This window comes from Nicotiana tomentosiformis, chromosome 6 (assembly GCF_000390325.3).
Source record: "Nicotiana tomentosiformis chromosome 6, ASM39032v3, whole genome shotgun sequence".
Classification (NCBI taxonomy): domain Eukaryota; kingdom Viridiplantae; phylum Streptophyta; class Magnoliopsida; order Solanales; family Solanaceae; genus Nicotiana; species Nicotiana tomentosiformis.
In genome coordinates this window covers 35487480-35506473 of record NC_090817.1, presented here as the reverse complement: position 1 = coordinate 35506473, position 18994 = coordinate 35487480, and the positions used below count along the sequence as shown (strand labels likewise).

Here is an 18994-nt window from a genome sequence, read left to right as displayed (position 1 = left end):
TTGAACTTCTAGTAATTACAAACAACTATAACAAGAAACTTAAACAGATCAAAAATTACTGCAAAGCAAACAATATTCGAAGTTTAACAAAATTAACCTAAAGTAATTAACTAATCAAGATCATGTAATTAAGTTATTTTTTTATGATTTATAATTCTTACAATTTTTCCATGACTAGTTTTAATTAATTACTTTTAATTGATGTACATGCTTGACCACTTAGGATTAATTCACAACTTAGCAATCTACAACCTAGTTTAAACCAATAGTCCCATGTAGCTTTAAAATTCGGTCGGGAACCACAGTTGTAGACCTCGAAGAGTGCCTAACACCTTCTCTTTAAGGTAATTTGAGCCCTTATCCGATCTTTGGTGATATTGACTAGTTAAAGCAGAGTTTTGCAAATAGGTGGCCAAATGCACCTTAAAAATCGTTAGGTGGCGACTCTTCTCTTTTAATACTCATTTAAAAGAGTTGTCACACGTCGAACCCGCTTTCGCAAAAAAATAGGGAGCAACAACATGGTGACTCAGCTGGAGATACTTAGGTCCTTACCATAACGGATTTTATTTCTATGTGGGATTTTTGTGTGGTTTCTTTTCTTTTTAGATCAAATTTTTATTTCCTTTCGTTTGATTTACTTTATTATTTTATTTGTTTACCTTTATACGCGTCTTATAATTTTAATGTCTTGTTTGTGGCTTTCTTTCTATACCCCCTCTTCATTCCCTCGGTTGTTTATTTTTCATAAATGTCTTTAAGTAAATTTTTGTAAAAAAAAATTCATAATTTTTTTAATTCATATAATATTTTTATTTCTACTTACTTTCATATATATCTTTTTGTTTTTGTTTACTTTTTAATTATATTTTAATTTACTCTTCATGTAAATCCTCTTCCTCTTTCCCTTATTTTTTTACATTTCAATGATTATTTATTTTACTTTCGTGCACATCCTCTTTTCCTTCGTTGTCTACATTTTATGCATATCCTCTTCCTCCTTCCATTATTTGTTTACTTTAAAATATGCTTTGTTTTTTTATGTACATCCTGTCCCTCCTTCCCCTATTTGTTTAGTTTTTTTTAATTAAAAAAAAGCTTTATTTTTCTTTTCATGCATATCCTACTCCCTTTCCGTTATTTGTTAGAATGCGTATCTACTTATTTTCTTTACTTTTATTAGTTAACATGTTTTAACCATGTATTCTCTCTTTTTTGTTTGTTTAAATTTTATTGATCGCATTTGCTTTACATTTATTGCTTTCTTTAATTTACACATTCTTTTATCGCTTTCTTTCAAATTGACTCCATGTCTAATGTTTTCAACTATATTTGTTATATGTTATGTCTTTGATAACTATCATCCTGTTCATATTTCCTCCACTTGAATTTATTTACACTAGCACACTTGTAGCGGTTGCGTATTTTCACGACCGAGCACTCTCAAAATTCCTTTTAAGGAAAAGTTATGTGGGTAGGTAGGTCAGCGGTGCACCGACGGTCGTAGACTTTCCACTCCCAAGTTATCTGCTTGGGAGATCCTTTGGTCTAGACAACCTACACTTGTTCCATAGAGCCCAACCTGGTATGATATTTTTAGAGAAATCATGTTTTCTATCGACCTAGGTCGATTTAATATCCTTGGTATATTAAGTCCAATAGTATGACTATGCCCAATTGGACGTGCCAACATGCCAACTATTGTCTCTTAATTAATCAAATCTAGTAGGGGCAACACTAACTCATTCAAAGCATCCTTGTCTTTTGTGCCATACCCATAACGACTTTTTTGTACATTTATATGTGTATCTATTTTCATTCTTACAAGTCTATATTTATTCGGTTGCGACAGGGCTCAACTTGCCCTTCTTTTCGAACCCCATCACACCCTTCATGGGTGAAACTCGAAGCAAAACCGTCTCTCCAACCATGAATGCAACGTCACGAACTCTACGATCGGCATAACTCTTTTGTCTAGACTGAGCTGTGCGAAGTCGATCATGAATCATCTTGCCCTTTTACAAGAAGTCCTGAACAAATCGGTACCAAACAACCGAGCCTCTCCGGCTCAAACCAACCAAGTGGCGAACGGTATCGCCTCCCATATAATGCCTCATAGGGAGCCATATGAAAACTCGATTAGTAGCATTTGTTTTAGACAAAACTCTGCAAGCGGTAAGAACTGATCCCAAGAGCCCCCAAAATCCGTAACGCAAGAGCAAACCATATCCTCCAATATCTGAATGGTGTGCTCGGACTGTTCGTCCGTATGAGGGTAAAATTCTGTACTCAACTCAACCCGTGTGCCCAACTCATGTTGTACGACACTCCAGAAGTGCGAGGTGAACTGCGTACCTCGATTAGAAATGATGGACACTGGCATACTATGAAGACGGACGATCTCGCGGATATAGATCGTAGCCAACCACTCTGAAGAATAGGTAACTGCTACGGGAGTGAAATGTGCCGACTTAGTCAACCTATCCACAATCATCCATATCGCGTCAAATTTCTTCTGATTTCGTTGGATCCCAACAACGAAATCCATGGTAATACGCTCCCACTTCTACTCAGGAATCTTGAGCCTCTGAAGCAGACCACCAGGCTTCTGATGTTTGTACTTTACCTGCTGACAATTCAAACACCGAGCTACATATGCAACTATATCTTTCTTCATTCTTCTCCCTAATAATGCTGCTGTAAATCCTGATACATCTTGGCGGCACCCGCATGAATAAAATACCGCGAACTGCGAGCCTCCTCAAGAATCAACTCACGAAGCCCATCCACATTGGGCACACAAATCTAACTCTGCATCCGCAACACCCCATCATCTCCAACAGTAACCTGCTTGGCACTACCATGCTGTACCGTGTCCTTAAGGACAAGCAAATAGGGGACATCATACTGATGCTCTCTGATGCGCTCATCTAAAGAAGACCGAGAGACCATGCAGTCTAGAACACAACTGGGCTCTGAAATATCTAACCTCACAAACTGATTGGCCAAAGCCTCAACATCTGATGCTAGTGGCCTCTCACTAACTGGAATATACACAAGGCTACCCATACTCACAACCTTTCTACTCAAGGCATCGACCACCATATTGGCCTTCCCGTGATGATACAAAATGGTGATATCATAGTCCTTCAACAACTCCAACCACCTCCGCCGCCTCAAGTTGAGATCCTTTTGCTTGAACAAATACTGTAGACTCTGATAATCCGTGAATACCTCACACGACATGTCGTAGAGGTAATGCCTTTAAATCTTCAATGCATGAACAATGGCTGCCAACTCTAAGTCGTGAACATAGTAATTCTTCTCATGAACCTTTAACTACCGCGACGGGTATGCATTCACCCTGCCATCCTGCATCAATACTGCACCGAGTCCGATACGCGATGCATCTCAATACACCATGTAGGATCCTGAACCCGTGGGCAACATTAACACTGGCATCGTAGTCAAGGCAGTCTTGAGCTTCTAAGAGCTCAACTCACACTCATCTGACCACCCGAATGGAGCATTCTTCTGGGTCAATCTAGTCAATTGGGATGTTATGGATGAAAACCCCTCCACGAAACCAGCAATAATAACCCGCCAAACCCAGAACCGAATCTCTGCAGCTGAAGTAGGTCTAGGACAATTTTGAACTGCCTCAATCTTCTTAGGATCCACTTTTATTCCTTCAGCCAATACCACATTCCCCAAAAAGGCGACCGAGTCTAACCAAAACTCTTACTTTGAAAACTTGGCATATAATTGACTTTCTCTCAGAGTCTGAAGCACAACTCGAAGATGCTGCTCGTGCTGCTCGTGCTCCTCTCAACTGCGGGAGTAGATCAAGATATCATCAATGAATATGATCACAAAATAATCCAAATAGGGCTTAAATACCTGATTCATCACATTCATAAATGTTGTTAGGGCATTTGTCAACCCATATAACATCACTAGGAACCCGTAATGCCTATACCGAGTTCGAAAAGTCGTCTTAGGGACATCCAATGCCCTAATCTTCAACTAATGGTAGCCAGACCTCAAATCAATCTTTGAAAATACCTTGGCACCCTGAAGCTGATCAAATAAGTCATCAATCCTCGGCAATGGATACTTGTTCTTGATAGTGACTTTGTTCAACTGCTGATAGTCTATACATATCCTCATCGAACCATCTTTCTTCTTCACGAAAACCAAGGGCTCATCCCAAGGCAAAACACTAGGTCTAATAAATCCCTTATCAAGAAAATTTTACAACTGCTCCTTCTATTCCTTCAACTTCGGCGGGGCCATACGGTATGGTGGAATAGAAATGGGCTGAGTGCCCGAAGCCAAATCAATACATAAGTCAATATCTCTGTCGGATGACATCCCCGACAGATCTGCAGGAAACACCTCTGGAAACTCACGCACAACTGGTACTGAATCCATGGAAGGAACCTCCGCTCTAGAGTCGCGAATATAGGCCAAATAGGTCAAATATTCCTTCTCGACCATACGTCGAGCCTTGACATAAGAAATAACCATGTTGGTAGAATAGCCAAGAGTCCCCCCTCCACTCTAATCGAGGCAACCCCGGCATGGCTAAGGTCACCGTCTTGGCGTGACAAACTAATATAGCATGATAAGGTGACAACCAATCCATGTCCAAAATAACATCAAAGTCTACCATATCAAAAAGTAGAAGATCTACACAAGTCTCAAGACTCCCAATAGTAATCACACACGAGCGATAGACACGATCTACAACAGTGGAATCTCCCACAGACGTGGACACATACACATGAGCATTCAAAGAATCATGAGGCGTAACCAGATATGAAGTAAAATAGGATGACACGTAGGAATAAGTAGAGCCCAGATCAAATAGAACTGAAGAATCTCTATAGAAAACTGGAACAATACCTTTGATAACGACGTCAGATGACTCGGCCTCAGGTCTAGTTAGGAATGCATAAAATCGAGGTTGGGCCCCACTACCCTGGCCTCCGTCTCAAGAACGGCCTCTAGCTGGCTCTCCTCCACCTCAATGACCTGACCTCTACCTCTAGCAGCCTAACCCCTGCCTCTAGCTGGATGAGCGGGCGGTGAAGCAACCGGTACCGGAACTATGGCACGAGAACTCTGTTGCGGCATGCTGCTCAACAATCTAGGGCATTACCTCCTGATATAACCAATACCCCCATGCTAAAAACACCCATTTTGCTGTTGTGGCTGCTGAAGCTGAAGTTGACCCGAACGGGTCGAATAACCATGGTGATAGCTTTAGATCGGAGGTGCACTAATAGGAGCTGATGGTGCACTGTAGGATGGCTGCCCAGGATGAGACACATAAAGACCACGACTACCCGAAGCACTGTGGGATGCCTGAAGCGCTGACTGAAATGTTATAGGAGGATAGCCTCTACCAAAAGTACCCCTGCCTCCAAAGGAGGCACCACTGAAACAACCGGAATGACAAGGCCTCTTATCAGGCACCGACCCCCTCTCCTGACCATGAATCATCTCGAGCCGTCTGGCAATATCTACGACCCTCTAGAAAGAAATATCATCTCCAGTCTCCTTGGACATCAGTAGCCTGATACTGAAGGTGAGCCCATCAATGAATCTCCTCACTCTCTCCCTCTCAATATGGAGTAAAATAGTGGCATGGTGAGTTAGGTCCACAAATTGAGTCTCATACTAGGTGACGGTTATGCCACCCCGCTGAAGGCGCTCAAATTTCCTACAGTAATCCTCTCTCATGGTGAAAGGAATAAACTTCTCTAGGAATAGATGTGAAAACCGATCCCAAGTAAGTGCAAGCGAACTGGCTGGTCGAGTCAACATATAGTCTCTCCACCGCCTCTTGGCAGAACCGGTCATCTAGAACACCACAAAGTCGACCCCATTGGTCTCCACAATACCCATGTTGCGCAACACATCGTGGCAATGGTCCAAGTAATCCTATGGGTCCTCAAAAGGTGCACCGCTTAAATGAATAGGGAAGAGCTTGGTAAACTTATCTAGTCTCAACAAGGCCTCAGAAGACATAGCGGGTCTATCCCCGGCTTGTGCTGCCACAACCGACTGAACTACCCCAATTGGCTGAGCCTCTGGAGTCTAATATAGGAGAGCCACCTACTACAAGGTGTGAGTAGAGGGAGTCTATGCTCCTCCCCTAGCCTGAGAGACGGTTGTGCCACCAAAAATGCACCGGTCTGGGCCACACTCTCCATAAGGCCCGCCAAGCAGATTAGAGTGTCCTGAAACACTGGAGTTGCTATGAATCCCTCTGGGACATGAGCTTGTCCGACGGGTACGGTCTGAGCTGGGACCTCATCCTCATTATCAACCTGAGGTTCCACTGCGGGTGATGCTGCTCAAGCTCTAGGCTGAGCTCTGTCTCAGCCTCTGGCTCGATCTTGGCCTCGGCCTATGCCCTTGGTAGTAGCTGCCATATGGGGATCCAGCTCCTGTCCGGCTGCGGATGTTGTGCGTGTTCTCGTCATCTGCGAAAAAATAAGAATATAATGGTTCAATCATCAATGATAGAATGAAATCGCGCGATAGAGAAAGAAAGAAGTGAAATTTGTTTCTTAAAACTCCATAGCCTCTAGAAGATAAGTACAGACGCCTCTCTACCGATCCTCCGGACTCTACTAAGCATGCTTATGACTCGTGAAACATAGGCAACCTAATGCTCTGATACCAACTTGTCATAACCCAAAATTCTCACCCTCAGGACAGTTATGGCGCCTAACATTTCACTTGCTAGGCAAGCAAACGTTAGATATAGTTATTAACCATTTTTAACACTTCAAGTTAAATGAAATAAATAAGCTGAATAAACTAAAATAGAGTAAATAAACGAATAAACAATGATATCCAAATACAATTCCAGAACTGGTGTCACGAATACACGAGCGTCTAGAGTACCACGAATAATAGTCTCAACAAAAGCATAACTGTCTGAATCGAAATAAACAGCTAAGGTAATGTAGGAGGGGGTGGGATTCAGGGCTGCAAATGCTGTGCAGTTGTACCTCAAGTCTCCGTCAAGATCAGAATCCGAACAAATTTACTGGACGCCGCTAGGACCCACTCTGAAATCTGCACAAGAAGTGCATAGTGTAGTATGAGACAACCGACCCCATGTACTCTGTAAGTGTCGAGCTTAACCTCGATGAAGTAGTGGCGAGACTAAGGCAGGTTACTTATAATAACCTGTACGTAGTATAATAATAATGATAGGGAAGAAAAACAGGAAATGAAAGTAAGGAAGTTAATTTATGAAAAAGAACTCAATCCTTGCAATCAGAGAACACAGAATAACCGATCTCATAATTTCATGTAAAAATGCTGGAAACCAACACAATAACAACAACGAATACAACATACACAATCCGTTGCGGTGCACAACCCGATCCCACCGTACACACACAATCCTTCCTTATTTCACCATAGCATCATTTATCAATATCAATCATAATCAATGTCATAATCCTCCCTTATTTCACCATGTCATAATTTACCAATATCAAGTATTACGTACACAACAATTGCGGCGCGCAACCCAATCCCACCATATCATTATAATCAATATCAAAATTCTCTCTTATTCCACAATATCACAACCGTTGCGGCATGTAACCCGGTCCATAAACATTGTTAATAAAAGCAATCAACTCAATAGCTCATTTTACAAGAATCTCTACAATTAAGGAATATGACAGCAAAGCAATAAAGGAACCACGTACTAATCAAAGGAATGCTACAAATTATCCAAAAGCAACAAGACAATCCAAGTACGTAACAATTAAGGTGTGCAAGTAAGACAATTTAGGCAAGTAGCAATTAATCACGGAATCATGGAAGGAACGAACAATTCAATACAAGAATAATTAATGACTTGTAACAAATTACGGCATAGAAAGCATTTAAAGCATGTAACAGTTAAGGCATGGAATGAGATAATTCATGGAGTATGACAAAGATATGGAAACAATTATTTTGACGGCGTATATACACTCGTCACCTCGCATATACGCCGTTTCACACATAATTCACATAAGATATAGTTCAAGGGTTCCTAATTCCCTCAAATCAGGCTTACACCCAATACTTACCTCACTCCACAACTCAAGCAATCACTCAACCATGGCCTTGCCTTTTGAACAAGCCTCCTAACCAACCAAATCTAGCAAATTATTAACCAAATGATTCAAAATAATCTTTATAAACTACCCACAAATGAAAGAGGTTCAATTTAGATCATTTTTAAAAAAGTCAACAAACGTCAACCCCAGACCCACTTGGTCGAAATCGCGATACGGACCAAAACCTGATTACCCCATTCACCCCGAGACCGGTTATGTGATTTGTCTCAAAATCCGACCCCAATTCGAGGTCTAAAGCTCAATTTTATAAAAATACCCAATTCTATCCAAATCCCTAATTTTTACCATAAAAATTCTAAATTTAATATTGAAATCTCATGAAATGTAATGGGTAATTGAAAAGAAATAGGTTAAAGTCACTTACCAATAAATTTAGGAAGAAAAATCTCTTGGAAAATCGCCTCTAGGGTATTGAGGTTTGAGATAATGTGAGAAATGAGCTAAGTCCTGTTTTTCCCTCTTTTACTTAGTTGCGGATGTCGCAATTGCGATGTCTTGTTCGCAATTGCGAACATCGCAAATGCGAGAAAGGGGTCCCAAATGCGAACCTTGTCTCAGAAGAGCAGTCGTCGCAAATGCGACCAAACACTTTGCAAAAGCGAAGCAGTACCCACTAGCCAGTGATCGCAATTGCGACCACATCCTTCGCAATTGTGAAGGTCTAGTGTCCGCAAATACGAAGAAATTCTCGCAAATGCGAGGCTTAACCAGCCCAGCCCATGCTCGCAAATACAAATCGTTGTTCGCAAAAGCGAGGCTCGTAATTGCGAGATCTGCAACAAAGCACCAGCACTGGTATTACACCAGCAGACTTCTCCTATGCAAAACTCATCCAAAACACGTCCGAAATTCACCCGAGCCCCTCGGGCTCCAAACCAAATATGCACACAAGTGTAATAGCATCATACAAACTTACTCGCGCAATCAAATCACCAAAATAATATATAAATCTATGAATCAATCCTCAAAACGAATGAACTTCCAAAGTGAAACTCAAGAACACTAGAATCACGTTTAAGTGTACGAATCATGTCAAATGAATTCCGAATTGAACCAAATTTTGCAAACAAGTTTCAAATAGCAATACGGAACTATTACCAGTTTTGACAATAAAATCCGAACCCGTTAGCTAAGAAATCAACTTTCGGTCAAACCTTGTAATTCTTCAACTTTCAAAAATGCTAGTTTTCGGCAAAATGAGTCAAAACAAGTTAGGGACTTCCGAATTCAATTTCGGGCATATACTCAAGTCTCAAATCTCGATATGAACCCACGGGACCTTCCAAATACTGATCCGGATCCGTTTACACAAAATATTTATCGTAGTCAACTTAAGTCATTTTAAAGACAAAATTCACATTTGCTTCAAGTTTTCACATAAAGATTTTCCAGAATAAGACACGGACTGCGCACGCAAATCCAGAAACGCTAAACAGAGCTATTTGAGATCTCAAAATACGAAAATAGAGGCTAAATTTCAAGATGACCTATCAGGTCATCATAGATTTTAATTTATCAAATAGCCATTTCATGTTTAATTATACAATTGCAAATGTAGCCATTTCAGTTTTTTAACCTTTTTAGAATTAATTTAAATAAACTTAAATAATTCCAATAAGATGCAATAAGAATTATAATAATCAAATACACTACTAATTACTATAATTAGTTAATTAATTACTAAATATCTTATTTTCCTATTTACTACACTAATTTCGAATTTATTTTTAAATAATGGGCTATTTCACCAAAATTAAGATGTAACTTTGTTAAACTAATTATAAACCTATGTGATCAATATGATAGTTATTTTAATAGTTTTCAAAATAATAAGAGTAATGTATTTATAATTATATAACCACTAAATTATTAATCAACACCATTAATTACTAAAGTAATAGGTATTATTATTTAAAAACTATTTTAACATATTTATTGAAAATCAATAAGTATAAATTAATTAATTTTTAAAAGGAGAGTCAAAATTAATCGTTAACACCTATAATTTAGCCTTTCCTTAAATGTAGCAGTATAGTTAGGCCAAATCTTTCCTTAAATGTAGCAATATAGATATGTGAGAATCATTTACTAACAGGGATAAAGGTACTAGCAACGATCAAATCCTTTTCATGGATTTTTATTTTTATTATTCTTTCATGAATAAAATCTCCAAATTATTGAACTTTTTTCTTCCCAAATTCCAAATTTCTTTGCTACCAAACTGACATCCATCTTATTCAAGTTTGTAACATCTTTTGTCCACCTCTTTAGTGTATAATGTTCATGAATAATGTCATTTACATTCAGTATGTCCAAGATCTTTAAGGCATGTCTACAAAGTATACCTATAAACTCAAACAGTATACAGTTGCCAGAGACTTCAGTTAATGATCGCTTAATAGTTATTACGTGCTCCTTAACACTTCCATGAGTGCTAACATTACATATACATAATTCTCCTTCAATATGAAATATGTCAAATATAGTTGGTGTATATACTTCCCTAGCATGAACCATTAAAGGAAATTTAACCTTTAAAATAGATATTCGTTGAGTCATCTCAAAATTTAATTTCTTCTCATTGGCACGCTTATCATTAACTGATCTTTAAAATTCTTAAAATATTATTCAATATCTAGATTATATTTCAAATATCCCCTTAAAGATCCATTGAAACTCTCACTCACTTGTGTATTGCACATACCTACCGAGAATGTATTTTTTTTATATGTCATGGACCATTTCTCCCTTATAAAAAACGTATTTTTTAACAAATTATTATTCCTAAGGCCATATTACTCCAGCATTTCCTGCCACGCACTCAAACAATCCTCTTCATAATCGTAAAGCAATTTGCTAAAATCTCATGGAAGCTAAAATCTCGATCAACATTTTGTGAAACAGTTTGTAAGCTTAATTATTCAATTTACTATATGTGTTTAAGGAATACAATTTCTCACATTGTTAGACATTGATTTCCTACTTTATTCTCAAAAAGTTCAGTTGAGATATTTTGTCAAACACATCATAAATATTTTTTAACATGGGCAATTTGACACTACAAAAATCACAAGAGGTTTAATTTGACACTACAAAAATCACAAGAGGTATGAGATTGAAGAAGAACCTATTTTGCTGCCATCGCTCTTTACCCAGAATAATATTTTGCTTATCAACTAATTTCGTTTATATCCTTGCAATTTGTTATTGTTGTTGTTGTATTAGTAGTAGTTTGTAAATGGTTTAATCTTTTATTTTTCCTCATTCTCGCGCCAAAGAATTATTTCCATCGATAAGAAAATATTTTCCCAATCAAAATAAAATTCCCAACAAGATTTTCGGATAGTTGATTTCTCTTTCCAATTTTGATACTAACCCAGCAGGAGAATGTTTAATTTAATCATAGTTTAGTCTAAATAAACTTCGGCCCTTGGATCTGAAAGAGAACAAATATCATTAAATTAGATATGCACTAATGTAAATGGAGAGATATTGTATAGGAGTTGAGCCAAATTAGAAGATTAATATAGTCTCAATTTTAGAGGAAGGCTCTTCTTGTTAAATTCACTTTCAATAGCACCCCTAACTATACTATGCTTTGTGTTTTTTTTAATCAAAAGTCCATCATCACGATGGAGGAGTTAGCCAGACTCCAACCCGTGCATTCTAAAAATAACAATTACACGGAGAAAGACATAAACCTTAGACTCGATTACATAGTGTAGATTAGCAACAACCAAACTAGTGTACAATTGCTCAAAGGTACTAAACGAGAGAATGAAAAAGGATCCAGATACAATCATGTTCCAGTTACCCAACCTATTAAAATATCAAGAAATTGCATCATTGACTGAAAATTGGTTTCTTCTTGGTCTGAATGAAATTAGGGAGGCCATATTGATCTAACTTCAATGCAGCTCTAACCTAACATGAAAAAGAAAGAGCCTCATTGAAGATAGCATAATTGTTTGAGAATTCTCCCAGATTAGCTAAGTAGTCTGCAATCTTATTCCCCTCTCTAAATACATGTACAAACTTGAAATTTCCAATCTTAGTGATATCCCAAATCTGCTCCAAAACATGTTTGATCTGCCATGATGGTTTCATCCTCCTGTTGATCATATTGACAATCAACAAAGAGTCTGGTTCCACAATCACATTCAAAAGTCCTAAATTGATGCCAATTCTGCAACCCCGCAAAACTGCCTTAGCTTTAGCCATGCTATTTCTACAATGTCCATAAGATTCCACAAGAGATAACACCATATCACCATGGTGATTTCTAATGATGCCTCCACCCCCACCAGATCCCGAATTTTCACCTATCAACATTTAGTTTAACCCAACCGATGCCAGATGTTTGCCACCTGGCTGGCTGGGAATAAATAATTTGTTGTAGTCTCTCCACTGATCTACACTTATCAATCCATACTTGAGGAAGTAAGAGATTAGGGAACTGACAATTAAGGGTCAAAGTTAGACAATTGGTTACTTGCTGAATAATATGCCATCTGGATATGTGCATATTGTCTCACTTAATTGTACACTTGTTCTTCCAAATTTCCCAATAAATTATTGATGGTAAACACTGAAGTAGCGCAAAATGAATATTGTTTCTCCCTATAGCTAACCACCAGCTCATTAGAGTCTGCCTTAAATTACCCTTGTTAAAAGTAATGCTACATGAGCTACAGAAGTATGACCATACCTGCTCTGCTACCTGGTTGTTGTTAAATAGGTGTGCAATGGTTTCCTCATCATGTATACTACAACAACAATATTTTGAAGGAATCATAACATCATATTTGTTGATAGCATCATTTGTTGGGATCCTGTCCTATAATAATCTCATCATAAAGAATGAGATTTTAAAGGGGAGGTTTTTTAGCCAAATCTTCTTGCTAGTCATTGTTGCTCATTTTTCCTTTCTTACAAGTTGCCAAGCTGATTTACATGTAAAGATTCTTGTAGATTGTGGTGTCCATTAGGGGCAGAGAGCTTTCAACTCATTTACTTCAATTTTTTGAATTGTATTGATCACATTGCGAGGTAATACATCCAACAATTTATCGAATCTCCATGCTCAATTATGAATGAACTCTTTCACCATAGTACTCTTGGAAGTCCTAACACCTTCAACCAGAATAGCCAAGGCTCCTAAACGTGTCCAATTATCCCACCAAATGGACACCCCTTCTTCCTATTTTCCAGAAAATAGTAGGTTCTGCCTCCTTTTTGATGTCCATTAACCTCTTCCATGTATGCGATTGGCCATATGCCCACTTCCTGGCAATAGGATGATATCTCTTACAATACTTAGACTCCAAAAACTCCTTCAACAGAGTATGCTTTGTCTTGAAATTCCACAAGAGTTTGGCTGAAAAAGCACTACAAGTGTCTTGTAATGATCTGAAATCTGCTCCACCTTCATGGACTGGAAAATATAAATCACTCCAGGCTTTCCAATGTATTTTATATCTACTATCTTCCTTCCCCCCAAAAACGTTGGCAATATTCTTATCAATTTGATTCAATACTATTTTAGGAGGATGAACCACAGATAATAAATACAAAGGTAATGCATGCAACATAGATTTGATAGGGATTGCCTTCCCACCATAACTCAAAAATCTACCCTGCCATCCTTGCATCCTATTAGCAACTTTAGACACCATATTGTTAAAGTATACAATCTTCTTCCTACCTACATAAATAGGAAATCTCAGATATAGCATAGGAAATTGACAGTATGAAAAACCAGTGATCCTATGGATGTCACAGATTCTAGGATTGTCTTCCTGCCATGACGTATAGAATTCAGATTTTCTCTTATTCACCATTTGACCAGATACCTTTTCATATAACTCCAACTTTAATATCATTAGTTGTAATGATACTGGATCAGCAGAAGAAAATAAAATTATATCATCAGCATAGATGAGATATTTTAAGCCCCTTCTTATCAACTGAGTATGGAATAAACCTTGAACCAATAAGGCCATCCATAAGTCTGGATAATAATTCTGCACCAATGACAAAAAAGGATAGAGAAAGAGGGTCACCCTACTTGATTCCTTTGTTGGACTTAAAACAATCATGTCACACTCCATTTATATTGATTGAATACCAAGCATTGGTCATAAGCCTCCACACCATATCAATCTAGGATTCTGAGAAGCCCATCTGCCTGAGTACTTGACATAAATACTCCCATAAAACCTTATCGTATGCTTTAGCCATGTCCAACTTTAATATAACATTCCCACCTGAAGATGGTTTAGCTATATTGTGGACCATATCTTGTGTAAGCATGATATTTTTCGTGATTGATCTACCCTTGATAAACCCTGTTTGATTAGGAGACACTAACTTCTGCATCAGTGGACTCAGTCTCCAATTCACCAACTTGGACAGAATCTTGCATGAAAAATTACTAAGACTAATTGGTCTAAGCTCTGTGAACGATTGCGGGCACTCCACCTTTGGTAACAAGATAAGACATGTATGAGTTAGTGCCTTAGGTATTTCAGTACATGCAAAAAATAAAAAATCATTAGTAGTAAGTCCTCTTTTCTGATCTCCCAACAAGAATGGTAGAACTTCCCAGAGACTCCATCAGGCCCTGGAGCACTTTGAGAACTCCCTAAGAACACCACCTCCTTTATTTCTTCCATAGTAGGTATTTCTATTAGTCTCTCATTTTCTTCCTCATCAATTAGTTTAAGAATACAACTCAGAGGTAAGAAATCACTATGAAATCTCTCCCTAGTGAACTGTCTCTGAAAGAAAGAGATTGATTCGTTAGTAATATCATCGTCCCTTTCCACCCATCTATCAGTATCTTTTTTCATCTTCTTCAAAGCTAACCTCTTCTTTCTTCCCTTAACCACAGAGTGAAAGAATTTTGAGGTTACCTCTCCTTCCACAAACCATTTAATTCTAGATTTTTATTTTCAAAAAGACTCCTCCTTCTTGTAGGTTCTAACCAGGAGTACATTAGCCTGATTTAATGCAGCTCTATTCACCTCAGAGTTATCTGCTAAGATGTTATTCTCCATTTCAGCCACTTTGTCCTTCAACTCTTTGACTTTGTCAAAAATATTGCCCATTGCGACCTCGGATCATTCAGATAGTTTCTTGCATGTATTTTTAAGTTTCAAATGAAACCTCCACATTGGTGTTCCCTGAACCTCCATATTCCAAGCGTGTTCCACCACAGTTTTGAAGTCTGGATCCTCAGCCAAAAAATTCAAGAACCTAAAATACTTAATAGGTTCTCTGTGAGTATCCTTGGTAATGATAAGTAAGGGAGAAGAATCAGATCCGGTTCTAATAAAATGATTGACACTAGTTGAATCAAACAAGTTTAACCATTCATGGTTGACTAATACCCTATCCAATCTTTTCCAAATCCTTTTCTCCATTACACCAAGTGAATATTGATCCAGAATAACTAGGATCATTGAGTTTACAATTCATAATGCACTGTAAGAAAGGTAAACTCTTTGACATCCTGTAAGGATTCCCTCCTTTTTTTCAGTAGGATCCACAATACAATTAAAATCCCCACCAATTAACCAAGGTAAAGTATATTTATCAGCAATGTCAAGACCCAAACTTCCCTCAATAGGATGTCGTGAAGGAACCTAGTCTCTAAGACTAGGTAAGCCTAATACTTACTGAATTAAAGACATAATTTAACCATAACAACTACGAAGCATGAAACTAAAATTTTAATAGTAAAACTAATGATCCTAAGTGCAATACAATACCCAAAAACCGGTAGTACAAGTCATAAGTTCTACTGAGTTTGCTAGAAAATCTCTAAATACAATTGTTCGAAATTTAATTAAACAGTACGAGTACAATATCATAAGGTGACTCCGAGGCCATGCGAACGCGACGTCAGGTTTACCTTGAGTCTCCACAGCAATGCTCGACCAGCTAGCTAATAATCAACAATATCCGAGGTACCTGGATCTGCACAAAAATGTGTAGAAGCGTAGTATGAGTACACCACAACGGTACCCAGTAAGTATCAATACTAACCTCGGTGAAGTAGTGACGAGGAACGGTCATGACACCCACTGGACTAAACAATCTGAATAAGTATAAATGTAGAACTAACAGGGAACAATGTCTCTATAAAGCTAGGCATGATGACAATAATAATACAATGCTTGTAATTGGAAGCTAAAAGCAACAATTAATAACAGGGAACAAACAGGTAATAACAATGTTGAGTGAGCTGAACACAGTTTAAAGCCGGGTGACACCAAATAAAGGAAAACAAGTAACAACTCAATAAGAATAACCGCTTTCACACTAGGTTTTTCCAAGAATTTTCACGAAGTACCAAACCTCAAATCACAAATAACGGGTCCCAATTCATGAACACTAATCACTTGGCACCTTGTGCCCACATTACAACTTATAACTGCACGGGCGACTCACATGCCAAGAATGTGACAATATCTAATATCTGTACGGACCACTCATATGTCAACAATAAGAATGACTCATGACAGCACGGACAACAAATGGCACATAAGAAACGATCCCCACAAAATGTACAGTGTAATAAATACGGCAATGAAATTAAAACAACGAATAGTACAACAATGTTAGCTACACAGAACTAAGCAAATAATGAAACACAGAGAAAGAAAATTAATAGTATGCTAGGGAAACAACAATCAAAGACAAGTACAAGAGAATGGGGAAATGTCAACAAGAATCACTACCGAGGTACTGCCTCGTAGTCTCAAATCATAAAATGAATCACAATCTTTCTTTATATCACCACAAGAGCCTTTATATTTAGTTTTGAAAATTAATTTTCCCGAAATAACATTCCGCATTTTAGCCGACCTTATCACACCGCATGGCTTCTAGTAGTTCGCCTACTAGCCACACATATCAAGCTCATCTTATCTCACCACATGCGTTTCAACACCCAGACCTTATACCACCGCATGTGTAGCAATAGTAATAACAGCACGGCAGAAACCTCGTGCAAACACCCAAAATATCCTCTCAACAATAACACGTGTTCCAAAACATAACTCAATAAAATGACTTTCATAATATGTTCCCATATGACACAACATTTCCTCAAAACAGTTTCAGTACCACAACTACGCATAGCTCTCGGCTCAACAACACTGAATACAACAACAACAACAATAACACGAGAATACAACAAGTAAATCATCTCAAGAACTTCAGAACACAAAGAAACAGTAGAACGAGCTCATAAAGAAAGACACAATAGGGAATAATGGTCTCAACAATAATAACTCAACAAGGAAGAGATAATGTGTAGAAATGATTTCACAAAAGTACAATTCGATGATAAGAGAGATAACATGAATCAATAATTCCAAATAAGGATAAGTCAACAATGATAAGGGATAACAAAACTTCATTTAGGGTTGAGCAATTATGGAAGAGATACAATAATTCAATTAAGGATAAGCAATTACGGAAAAGAAAATAATAATTTCAATTAAGGATAGGCAATTACGGAAAGGATAGCATGGCAATAAAAGAGGCAACAACTTTAGTAAGGCACATAAGAGTTTAATCGGAAATAAGGGGTAGAACATGAAGCAATAAATTCTAAATAAGATATGTAAGGGTGAATTTAGTAAATGGGGGATTTAACATGACCAAACAACTTCATATATAATGAACTTAACAACCTAAAAGGCTTAAACGGTCAAATTTTCACAAATAAGCCCGAGCACGTACTCGTCATCTCGCGTACACGGCCTTCACAAGACACAATTAGCACAAATGACTAAAATCCTAAGGGGTAGTTTCCCTTCACACAAAGTTAGGCAAGATACTTACCTCAAAGAAGCTAGACTGATACTCTAAAATGACCTTCTCGAGTGAAACAACCTCTGTATGACTCAAATATAGCCAAAATAACTTCAAATCATAAATAAAACTCATAGAAAACAATTTCGGATAATAAAGCTTCAATCTTTAACAAAAACTAAAAAGTCAACCCAAAAGTCAACCTCCGGGCCCGCACCTCAAAATCAAACAAAATTCATAAAATACAAACACCCATTCGATAACGAGTTCAACCATGCCAAAATTATCAATTTCCGAAAATTCATCCTTCAAATTATCATTTTACATTCTGAAAGATTTTTACAAATGTTCCCTAAATTTCTATCTTAATTCACTAATTAAATGATGTGAATAGCAATGGGTTCATGAAATATAATAAGATTCGGGTAGAGAACACTTAGCCTAATAAATTTCTTGAAAACCCCACAAACAATCTCCTAAAACCGAGGTCTCCAACTTAAAATATGTTCAAAATATCAAACCCTCGACATATATGTGATTCTGCCCAGGACTTTCGCATTTGCGAACAGAAAATCCGCATATGTGGCCTCGAATTTACGAGCAAAAGTTCGCGTCTGCGAACACAACTTACCAGGCCAGGATGCACATCTGCGGAAACACAATCGCACCCGCGACATCGCAGAAGCGCCAAACGAGCCCCAAAAGCGAACAACTTCGCATATGCGGTCACTGGGCCGCAAAAGCGGCCATCGCACCTACGTGCCAATCTCCGTAGAAGCGAGATTACTCCCAGGCCTCTATAATCACAAAAGCAGAGCCACACTTGCGCTCCAAAATGTCCTAGGTGCGAAGCACCAGAACCATACCTGTCCCAAAACATGAAAATCATCTGAAGCTTGTCCGAAACACACCCAGGGCCCCCGGGACCCTGTCCAAGCATACCAACAAGTTACATAAAATAATACGGACCTACTCGAGGCCTCAAATCACATCAAACAATTCCAGAA

At 38.1% G+C, this 18994-nt stretch overlaps 2 protein-coding genes across 2 annotated transcripts; both read right to left on the bottom strand.

The window, feature by feature from the left end:
- Window positions 1-12005: 12005 nt before the first annotated feature.
- Window positions 12006-12494, bottom strand: LOC138893788 (uncharacterized). The gene is made up of 2 exons (XM_070178449.1): window positions 12189-12494; window positions 12006-12086 (listed from the first exon to the last, which is right to left on the bottom strand). The coding sequence occupies exons 1-2, from the start codon at window positions 12492-12494 to the stop codon at window positions 12006-12008; spliced, it is 387 nt and encodes a 128-aa protein (XP_070034550.1).
- Window positions 12495-13333: 839 nt separating this feature from the next.
- Window positions 13334-15271, bottom strand: LOC104113334 (uncharacterized). Its single transcript, XM_009623463.1, has 4 exons — window positions 15149-15271; window positions 14774-15043; window positions 14382-14642; window positions 13334-14185 (listed from the first exon to the last, which is right to left on the bottom strand). Exons 1-4 carry the CDS (start codon window positions 15269-15271, stop codon window positions 13334-13336), a joined length of 1506 nt encoding a protein of 501 aa, XP_009621758.1.
- Between the last annotated feature and the right edge of the window lie 3723 nt (window positions 15272-18994).

Bases quoted from the DNA above. Each gene is read 5' to 3' on its own strand.
- LOC138893788 (XM_070178449.1), bottom strand. From the start codon at position 12,494: ATGTTGATAGGTGAAAATTCGGGATCTGGTGGGGGTGGAGGCATCATT. The intron at 12,087-12,188 runs GTATTTAGAGAG...TTTTCATGTTAG, and splicing joins GAAATTTCAAGTTTGTACAT to GTTAGAGCTGCATTGAAGTT.
- LOC104113334 (XM_009623463.1), bottom strand. From the start codon at position 15,271: ATGGGCAATATTTTTGACAAAGTCAAAGAGTTGAAGGACAAAGTGGCT. The intron at 15,044-15,148 runs GTTAGAACCTAC...TCTGTGGTTAAG, and splicing joins ATCAGGCTAATGTACTCCTG to GGAAGAAAGAAGAGGTTAGC. The intron at 14,186-14,381 runs GTTTTATGGGAG...TCATTGGTGCAG, and splicing joins TGGCTAAAGCATACGATAAG to AATTATTATCCAGACTTATG.